We start from the raw sequence: 10,506 nt of genomic DNA on the forward strand, positions 1-10,506 counted from the left end.
ATTCTTTTTATGTATTTTTATCTGTCAACAATATAACTAATACATCAAGCAGTGTATAATTATTGATTATACTCTCTTTTATACTATAAAAAATAAAGTTCTTCTATTCAGATGTTTAACATTTAGAAAATTTGTATACCAGGTTTTTTCTTTGTTTTTATCTCTGATGTAATTAATATCAGCCTTCTATATTATAATTTTATATTAAAATCCGTGATAAGGCCAATTTGAAACTTGGTAATATTTCTGATATAGAATGAGCATCATTTCCAACACCTGTCTAGTACCGTACAGTTAACCCATTCCATTTTCCCCAGTTACTGAAGGCAATTCCCTTTTTGCATATTTCCCTATCCATGTTGGTGTCCCTCAGGGCAGCGTTCTGGCCCTCACACTTACCAGATATACCAGCTAACATTCAATTACAACCTACAGCCACCAGCCTACAGTAATGCTCTTTATTAACTCTGATCCTGACATTTCCACTCAAAACGTCCAACAACTCACTACTAGTCTTGCTGTGAAAAGAAAACAATAAATTTTAAAAGAGATAAATCCATAGCCTTCACTCTCCATTAAAATATTTCCCCTCCAATCTATTTAAATAATTAAATTCACTAATTTCGTGGTCCGCTTGACCAATTAATATATTACAATTAATTAAGGTTTTTAGATGAGATAAAAAAGTCAATGGCACGAGCGGGATTCGAACCCACGATCTTCGGCTAGATATGCTGCTGTTCTACCACTTGAGCTATCGTGACCTCGATCCACTCGGACACTAACTTCCCATCTCAACCCCACCTTTTGAATTTTCCCTCCTTTTTGCCATTTTTCAATGTTAGTGATGAAGATCGTGTATTCGAATCCCGCTCGTGCCATTGCCTTTTTTTCTTAACTAAAAACCTTAATTAATCGTAATATTTAAATTATATTCCCATCCCGCTGCGGGCAAGATGCGCTACCGCTCACGATGAAGACATGATGTGGAATCCACACACAGAACTGAAATGTCAAGAAGTTGACATGACACTGTTGCACAACTTCTCGACAAATGTTTTGATTCTCTTAAAAGTAAAAGACTGCTTTACAACGCAACAGTTATGCCAATATTGACTTACAGGCTGGAAGTGTGTGTTCAGCCAAGCTTCCAACATCTGCCGCATTCAAACCGCCCAATCCTTAATCCTACAAAAATTCCTTGATCTCCATTTTATTTATTGAATGTATATGCACATACAGACTTAAATATTCCTGTCTTCAAAAGGAAATCTGTTACCACAAATTTCACAAAACCCTCCCCATCCAAAACTCATTAATCAGCCTACCCAAAAACTCGCATTCTCTTGAACCTTCCTCGCCGACTGAAGAGACTATGGCTGTGAGACTCCTGCACAGTGACAGTGAAAATAATATTGACACAAGTATTAATTAATCAGACCACATTTTGGCATCATTGGGTACTAGCAATGGGTTTTTTCTCCACTCTAGTTTTTAATTTTGTACTTATTTCATTGTTACGTGTTACTGCATTGAAGGTAGTTGTAACATACTGCAAATACAATATTGTAGAGTTAATAAAAATAAAGAATTATCAAATGGTTGATTTAGTTTGCTGTAAATATAAATCATAACTTCATTATTCTTCAATAATATAAAAAGATGCTCATATTTGTGAGCCTTGTAAATTATTAATAATTGTGTCAAGCAAGTCCTAATATAATGTCCTTCCTGAATGTTCTTACATTGTTAAAATAAATTGTCATGATTATTTTGCATAATCAAAAATAAAACATTGATGGAAAAAGTTTGCTTTTTTGTTGATATTCTTAACTGTATTATTTAAACTGGACTATTTGTTTTGCGTTTTTAATTGTAATTCAGCCGGTGATTTGTGGTAGAGAAGGTTGATAAATAATGAACAATGTTTTTGTTTTAATACAATGTGTTTTGATTCATGAAGATGAAAAATACTTTGTTGATCACAGTTCAAACCGTATCTCCTTTTTTCCATTAAATAAAAAAAAGAAACATAATGAGCTTGTTTTTTAAATAATTGCATAGATTTTATACAAAATAAATTTTATAGAAGTGATGATTAAAATAAATTAATATTAATAAAGTCTTTTATAACACAGTTAAAAAAAAATAAAAAATGTACATTTAATATTGACTGAAGGATAATACTTGACAGTTTCCATTAAAAAATAATACATTCTCAATTTTAACAGAGCAATATTTGAATAATAAATATTATTACAAAATTGAACAAGATGACTTTTTAAAATTGCCTAAACACTCATCGGGTCCCAAAACCTGGAGGTCAAAATCTGTGTCTCGACTATTTTATACTTATTTTTAAATACTTTCTTCCTACGGATCTTATTGACACACCACTTCAACCACAACGAATTGGTAACGGTATGCTGGAAAATCAGTAAATCAGTTACAGAGATGAATCTAACAACAATTTTTTAATTATTTATTGGGAAAAAGGAAAATATCAAGGTTCAAAGGAACATGCAGATCTACTGGAAAAAAGACTGTATTAAGTAGTAACAAATATTATCAATGTACAAAATGTCAACCCACAATAATACCATCTATAATTTTTAAAAATGAATTTAAAAAAATAAAATATTTTAAATATATACAATTTTAGTCTTGATTTATATACATGACATTATTGTGCACTGGTCAATATAAATGGGTTTTCTTCTGCTTGATTTAAAGTAATTTGCAAAAGGTCTTACCTCAATTATTAGGGAAATGACCAGATTCACTATTACTAAACCGAGGAGTACCAGCCTGAATTTGACTGTGTCGTCGTATAAAAAGTTTTCCAACTCGAAATACTCTGTCAGCAAGTGGAACGGCACAAAGAGAAGGGTGATATTGAAAACAATCAACCCTATGACAGTGATCATAAATAGAACTGAAACAAAATTTACAGTTACTTCAGATAAATTGGCAAAATGAACTATCATCATTCTATCACAAAATAATTAGACTGATAAAATCTGCACCAAGAAAAGATCAGTAAAATTTTGGAAACACAACTGCTTGTTTGGATAAACTTGACTGCATAAAATTGTTATAACTTATTTCTTTAATATAGTCTCACATGTTATTGTTCCAATTTTTCATTTATTTGTTTAAATTAGACAATAAATGTAGGGGATTGGAAAATTCTATCACAAAACATAAACTGACAATATATACCACAATATACCAGTGACAGAACTGAAAATATGAATTTTTAGGTATACAACTTCATGTTTAATTGGGCCCAGAAAATGAATTTATTCAGGCAATAATTAAGTGGACAATTTTCAAAGAATAATTTTGCACAGAAGTTCAAAATTCAGCTCACATCATAATAGTTTTTTAAAATATAAATTGACCTCAATATGGCACGTTAAATTAAATTATTAAAACTAATTTCCCTAATTTACTCTCACGTTATTTTTAAAGTTTGGCATTTGTGTGAAGAAAATGGGAAAATTCTACCCAAAAAACCGAAAAAAAAATCTCTATGACAGACTTGAGAATACTGCATTAATTTGGGCAGTGGACCAATCCAAAATGTTTCTGAGACTTCTTTCTGAGGAATAGTAATCAAATAATGAAGTGGGTAATTGGAAAAATAATATTCATAATTTTCTCTATCAAATGGGACCATGTATGGAAATAGTTGTAAATATATGTATGTGTATCCTCAAATGACATGTTCGGGGCATTGCTATGATTGTAAAATTAATGTCACAAAAAAATGCATGTTGGTCAATTTCACCAAAGCTTAAACTAGAACTAAAAGCCAATATTTTTGTCTTCTTGTTTTAAGCATAAAATCAATCAGAAGACTGGATAGCCTCTGGAAATTTGTTATACTTTATAACAGCTTTTACCCTCCAAGGTACAAAAATAAGATTTTTTAAATTACGGATGGTTAAGATGGATTTTTTTTAAATGAGTTACAGTTAGACCAAAATATCTATAAACTAATTGACATAAATATAATATACATTTATAAATAGGCAGGAATTAAAAATTAAGAGATTTCCTCTTGGGGTCTGCGTTGTGATGAGCCTGTAGGTTGATCGTGTCCAATTCTATTTCGGTCTGTCAGGTGCGTTTAGGCTTCTCGTCATCTTCAGCTTTTTTCTATATATATGCAATTGAAAACCGAAGCAAAATACCTGCCACAAAATAAATTCGATAAATCCATTTCCAACTTACAATTGTTGTAAATCGATTCTCTGTGCGGTTTCCCCTTGGAGTATGCGACCGAAATAATCACGTATTGAAAGCAACTGATTATAAAAATAGTTGTGTTCTCCCAGCAAAGGACTTCCGTGTTGCCAAAATCGACTTCTATTGGACGAAACCTAAAATAATGAACGATTTAGCGATGTCCATCACGAGTCGGATGTGAACGGTTTACCAGTGCTCCGTCCGCAGCAAGTGGAGGCTGATAACCTGTATCACGCTCGAAAGCCCGACCTGAAGAAAGAGAGGGATGATGTTGGACGGAGAGATGAGCGTACTTATAGGCCTCTGCGGCACGATAACGTCCGAAGGTTTGGATCTGCCCATGACCACTGCCAAAGACGTCGTGATGACAAGATCCACATAGAGAAATTGCATCGTACCGAGTTCGATTCCATCCTGAAAGTTAAACGACTTATGAGTGTCAAAAAGTCAATTATCTGCGTCTATTTATCAATTATCCTTACCAGATATAATATTAATACTGACGTAAATTGGATGAGGCTGTACATAGCCATGAAGTTGAATAAACCGAAGTTGGTGACTAAGGCACATCTTCCTTCAAGTATAAGTGTTGGTACACATGTAACGTCCGGTGTCGACGATGTGAAAGGGGCGGCGATCGAAGCTTCTGCTGCAGAAATCGATATACCGATGTGTGCAGTTTTAAGCGCCTGTGTTAAGACATGTGTAAGTCGTATAATGAGAGGTGTTATTTTCGAAAAGTAATTACCCCGCAATCGTTGGCACCGTCGCCGACCATGGCGACAATGTAATCCAAAGATTGGAGCGTCTCCACGACGTGGGCTTTCTGCTGCGGCGACATCCTCGCGAAGATGACACTCCTCGTAGCGACTTGAGGCACCAGACCTGGAAAATTTTCGTTCAACTCGGTCCAAGTGGTGCCGTCCACTGCCAACGACGAAGAAGCGTCGATCTGAAACGAGATTTTTCAGTTTATGAGCAAACACAATGGAGAAAAACACGTACTTCAACGTGTTCGGAGGAAGAATGAAGAGGATGAAGTTTGACAGTTCGGGGCTCGGTGGTCGTCACGACCACTTGAGACAAAGGCGTCGATGGCAGGAGCAGTCCGCAGTCCCTGCTCACACTCACAGCGGTCAACATGTTGTCTCCTGCAAATTCAACCCCTTGTTTAGAAATTCTTTTACAACTTTACACAGACATTCACCGGTCAGCATGAGGCACTTGATCCTAGCCTGCTGCAACTGTCTTATCACCGGTGCAGATTGTTCCTTCAGCGTGTTCCTCATTATAAGAAGTCCGAGAAACTCCAAATCGTTTTCCAACTTTAAAAATAATAGGTTTATGTTTGATTATGTTTTTGCTTTGACAATTTATACCTGTTCTCTCTGGATACGTTGCACTTGAAGCCAATTCATCCTAGCCGGCAGCTCCTTGTATGCAAATGCAATGACTCTATATCCAGCCGACGTGTAATATGATAGAGTGATTGTAATGTTGCTGGGCACTTTAAAAGACAGCATTAGCTTTACTATTTACCGTAATCTTAAGATCTGCCGTAATTTTAAAATTTACCAGACTTAGGCTTGCACATGCTCAAAACCCTTTCGGGAGCTCCTTTGGTATAAAATGTGTAGTTCTTAGCCGCGAGCTGTCGCGCTATAACAGACATGGTCTGCACATTTGAATTAAAATGGAATTGACGGACGATACCTATCTCCAACGGCACGTTAATAGAAGCAGTGTGATCTAACGTCTGCAACAAGGAATTTTTTCCGTTTGCGAATGTCAGTTTTTAAGCCAGACACCTATGCATTACCTAGTTCCAACTACTAACATTTACAAACTGCCACCGCATCGGCTTCACGATGGTCGGCGTCAGCTGGTCGAATCTGTTCACCTCCAATCCGGGCTCTACCAGGTCCTATTTTCCAAAAATATTTATTTATAATGCGTCAAATTTGTTTGTGTGATTGGTGTGCAGTACCCATTCCGTCGATTTGAACATGCTGAGGTCTAAAGGGTCGCCGCAAAGCTCTCCTTCTATTTTTGTAAGGGAGTGACAGGACGCCATCGCGTGAAGTAGCGGCGACATGATCGGCAAAGATTCTGGTTTTTCTTCTATTTCGATCATGGAACGCCCATCAGACGTCAACACTCCCCAAACGGACAAACCTTCTTCGGTCAGTGTACCCGTCTGTAATTAAAACAATTTATTGTTTGCTGAACCCTATACAATCGTCACATATTGAGCAGCCATTTACCTTATCGAAACAGACTAGTTTTACTTTTCCAGCGACATTGATTCTAGGCGGTGAAGTGCAAAAGATTCCTTTCTTCTTGAGACGATTTTGAGCATACATCGTCCCCACAGTCATAGCAGCTGGTAAAGCAGGAGGCACTACGATTGTAACTATATCTAGACTTCTAAGCAACACTGTCTCCCAGTCTGACTGCAAATTTTTAGAAAAAAGTCAACGCTTTTGCTTTTGCAATCATAACAAGACAAACTCACTCCATGATTTATAAAGAGATACATTGAGCAGATAACGCCGACCAGAGATATGAAAAACATTACGATTATGTATTTGATAGCGTCCCTGTAGAAGTCGAAACCGAATCCTTTAGGAAAAATTATTGATCTAACAAGCTGGCCTTTCGCAGTCATGCTGCCGGTGCGAACCACTAATGCCAAAACCTGAAGGTCCAAACAAGGTCAGCGTTAATAAATGTTTGGAAAACAATTATTTCCTTAATACATACTTTATCATGATTGTAGTACCTAGTCTGTATTATCTGGGTACCGCAGTAGAGCGTGTGCTTAGCGTGGAGGATCCCTGGATCGTAGTCTTCGTCTGTATGCGGAGGAGGGATTTTCGTTACGGGAACACTCTCACCTGAAAAATCGGCTGTGTAATGCAAGTCAGTGAGAGTTTAGAAAGTAGATTACCTGTCAAAACAGATTCGTTCACGATACAAGACCCAGTGACGAGCATGGCATCACATGTCATGAGGCAGCCTTGCTTCGGAATGGAAATTATATCGCCAGGAACCAGCTCCGACGAACTGATCAACTGCAGTGCTGTACATGTCAAAACATTAAATGCACTGTTTACTTATTTTAAAGAAGTCGTGACTCACTTCCTTTATCATCAAGGACAATAACGTAGTCGTCTCTAGGAGGTGCTACCATTTTTTTCAACATATTGTTTTGCTGGAAAGACCATCTGGAATGATTTATACTGACGTTACAGCGTCTTAGATTACTCTTACCCGTTTTGTGTTGTAAAGAAGGACCATTATCGCCGAGGCGGACATGATCACGACGCAAATAGCGTAATGGTAATACTCGTCGAACGTCCACAGTATTATGCTTAAAATTTCGAAGACGTAAAACGGGTTCAGTACTTCGTTGATGAGCAGCTTCCAAACCGACGTTTCCTGAAGTTTTATTTCATTGCTCCCGTACGTCTCGATACTGCAAGAAAGATATGACAGTAAACGAGATACTGAGTAGACGCGTTGAAACTCACTCGATATTCCTCTGTTCTTGCGAGATACCCTGCACAGAACTTATAAGATTTTTCAAAGAGCCTGTCTTTCCGACCAGTAAGATGAACGAGGTGGTTTGTACGTGCCACACGTACCTCTGGAGCTGGTAGTCGAAATGCCGTTCGGGTTTGTCCACGACCGGGCACATCGTTACTTTTCCGAGCTTGTCCTGTCCAGAAATGTAAGTTAGCTTATTAAGAAATAGTACAAAATCTACCTCTTTACCTTGACGAGTATGGTGTCTGCGTCTTGCAAAAGTGCACGTCGATATCCCAAGATGGCTTTCAGTTGGGGATACCACTGGACGAAAAGGTAGAGAATACCCAACGACAAGATGTAAAGTACGTAGAGCACGAACATCTGGGACTTTGACGTCTTGTACGCCTTGCACTTGACTTTGCCGGCTCCCGTGTCGAGAGACTGAGACGAACCGTCATAAAACGGTTCATATTCCCAGCGGTCTATAATTAATCCTTTATTATTAAACCTTTTCCTTTTTGTCGTTGTCAACAGCGGATGAGAATTTCAATAAAATTGTATAAAAAAATATAGAAGGTTGATGGGGGTTTATTAGTGAAGAAATGGGACAATTGATTAAATCCTGATATTTTTTGTACTGATAGCCTTAAAACCTACTAGCCAGTTTTTCCCATGTGTACTGAAGCAATTGATTTGATTGTAATTTGTTTGATTTTCGTAATCACGATAGTTTTTTTACACTCCTGTGAGGAAGTCGAAATCTTCAGTTATCTGGTTGTGTCAATACAAGTCGTCATTTGGGCATCGCACATGTTCAATTTCCCATCTTCAGTCTTGTTTCGCTTTTTTAATGTTGACAATCGTGTCGACAATAAAAGCGTACGACGTCCATGCTTTGTCAGTTTGCACAAATTTTTGAAAGAGATATCTTAACAAGGTCAACGCGACATTTCAAAACCACGCATGCCTATGTCTTCGGCCTAGAACAGTTCATCAAGGACAAAACAGGGAAAAATCGAGATTCTGACTTTAAGCGAGCTTTGCCAAATTTTATTTTTGGGTTTCTAATAAATTATTATTAATTAATATCAATATGAGTATATTGTTGTTTATTGCATTTCTTTATCAGTCGCTTGATTATCAGATCATTACTACTGTAATAAGATCGAGTTTATACAGTCCAATTTTTAAAGCTAGAAACTAATATGAAATACGATAGGCAGGGCTTTTACAAAATTGAGTAAATTAATACAATTAATAAAATCAGTAAAATAAAAAGAATATAACGTAATACATTGCCCTATTGCCGAATGTTTAATATATTTAAATTTTTCAATAATCAAACGTTCAACGTAGATACCAGAACTTATCAGCTGAATGATTCAAAATAAGAATATTTAATTACAAAATTGTAATAATCGATTTGACAAAAGGTACAAAGATACTGATTGCGCAAACACGAGAGCCTCTTCATCGGAAAAAAAGTGATTTTTTTTTGTTTAAATATCATGATTTTCCGTCCTCAAAAATTGACATGGAATACTCACAGAGTCGTCGGTTTCGATTTCCATACTGCGACATGCCTGGGAGGACTCGGTGCCGGTCTCCTTCCAGTTCTGCGGAAGGCCTCGGCCGAAACCGGTCGGGTAAGCCGTCACGACTGCGGTATTTTCAAACGTCAGACGATATCAACTCGTCGGTTGTCGTGTCGGTTGAAATGCGACGTCCGACCATTTCCAATCTTTTGTGCGTGCGCGCGCGAGTGTGTGTGTGTGTGTGTGTGTGTGTGTGTGTGTGTGAGAGAGAGAGAGAGAGAGAGAGAGAGAGAGAGAGAGAGTGTGTGCGTGCGTGTGTGTGTGTGTGTGTGTGTGTGTGTGTGTGTGTGTGTGTGTGAGAGAGAGAGAGAGAGAGAGAGAGAGAGAGAGAGAGAGTGTGTGCGTGTGTGTGTGTGTGTGTGTGTGTGTGTGTGTGTGTGTGTGTGTGTGTGTGTGTGCGCGCGCGCGCGCGCATCGCGCCTTTTGTTTGCGCTGAGAAGCGAAACGCATTTTCGACCGATCCTCATACAATCTCGGCCCTAACCAAATACAAGATTATTAAAAACAACAATACAAAACACCCAAACAGTTCGCACAAGACGTGAAAATGTCAACAAAAACGCGTCTGATAACAGGCTAAACCGTGAGATCCCAACATAAGAAATGATACCCAAGTTCGCTATAAATGATAGGAAAAGAATTTCATTTCAACAGATAAGCAACAACTTCATGTTATTTGAAGGTTTAGCTTTGACAGATTGGTCGTATATTAATTTTTTTATATTTTTACTTAACTAAGATTTTGAATTAGATTCACTATTTTTCGTGCTCCGCTTTATAAATATCTCAACTTAAAAACCTTAATTAATTGAATTTTGAATTAGATTTTCACTGTTGTTCATAATTTTTTGGTGTGATCTCGCAATCAATTCCAATTTTCTTATGTTCTTCTATTGTTCATTCAAATTCAACCCTGTCAATTGGCGATCAAACATAAAACGACCAGTTGTACCAAGGAACACTTTTTCCTCTTCTGTTTATGGTTGAGGTGGTTCTTCGGTGGCACTCATCAATCAAGAATTGAAATTGTATGCCCTTAGATCCAGCAGTGTTTTATTTACTTGGAATAGCTTGGAATAGCAATACTTTGTGAAAAGCATCATCAAAGGCAAATACAACAGTCTGT

The 10,506-nt window shown here is 37.3% G+C and overlaps 1 protein-coding gene across 2 annotated transcripts; it reads right to left on the reverse strand.

Moving 5' to 3' along the window:
• Window positions 1–1,915: 1,915 nt before the first annotated feature.
• On the reverse strand, window positions 1,916–9,576 carry LOC106663684 (probable cation-transporting ATPase 13A3). Of its 2 annotated transcripts, XM_014388713.2 has the most exons (21): window positions 9,333–9,576; window positions 8,032–8,267; window positions 7,788–7,975; window positions 7,528–7,732; window positions 7,396–7,468; window positions 7,205–7,336; window positions 7,018–7,151; window positions 6,770–6,952; window positions 6,519–6,707; window positions 6,242–6,451; window positions 6,092–6,178; window positions 5,830–6,010; window positions 5,634–5,761; window positions 5,462–5,579; window positions 5,260–5,405; window positions 5,003–5,206; window positions 4,737–4,943; window positions 4,445–4,668; window positions 4,240–4,388; window positions 2,754–2,935; window positions 1,916–2,426 (listed from the first exon to the last, which is right to left on the reverse strand). In XM_014388713.2, exons 1-21 carry the CDS (start codon window positions 9,364–9,366, stop codon window positions 2,292–2,294), a joined length of 3,345 nt encoding a protein of 1,114 aa, XP_014244199.1. In that variant the 5' UTR covers window positions 9,367–9,576; the 3' UTR covers window positions 1,916–2,291. The 2 variants fall into 2 exon arrangements, with proteins under 2 accessions (XP_014244199.1, XP_014244201.1); XM_014388715.2 differs by lacking the exons at window positions 1,916–2,426; window positions 2,754–2,935 and adding an exon at window positions 3,460–4,164.
• Window positions 9,577–10,506: the final 930 nt, after the last annotated feature.

This window comes from Cimex lectularius, unplaced genomic scaffold (genome assembly GCF_000648675.2).
Source record: "Cimex lectularius strain Harlan isolate CLEC.00 unplaced genomic scaffold, Clec_2.1 scaffold116, whole genome shotgun sequence".
Lineage (NCBI taxonomy): Eukaryota > Metazoa > Arthropoda > Insecta > Hemiptera > Cimicidae > Cimex > Cimex lectularius.

Excerpts from the sequence above, each read along its gene's own strand:
- LOC106663684 (XM_014388713.2), bottom strand. The coding sequence starts at position 9,366 with ATGTCGCAGTATGGAAATCGAAACCGACGACTCT. Across the intron at positions 5,207-5,259 it reads CTTCCTCCGAACACGTTGAA|ATCGACGCTTCTTCGTCGTT; the intron begins GTACGTGTTTTT and ends ATCTCGTTTCAG. Across the intron at positions 4,944-5,002 it reads ACGGTGCCAACGATTGCGGG|GCGCTTAAAACTGCACACAT; the intron begins GTAATTACTTTT and ends GTCTTAACACAG.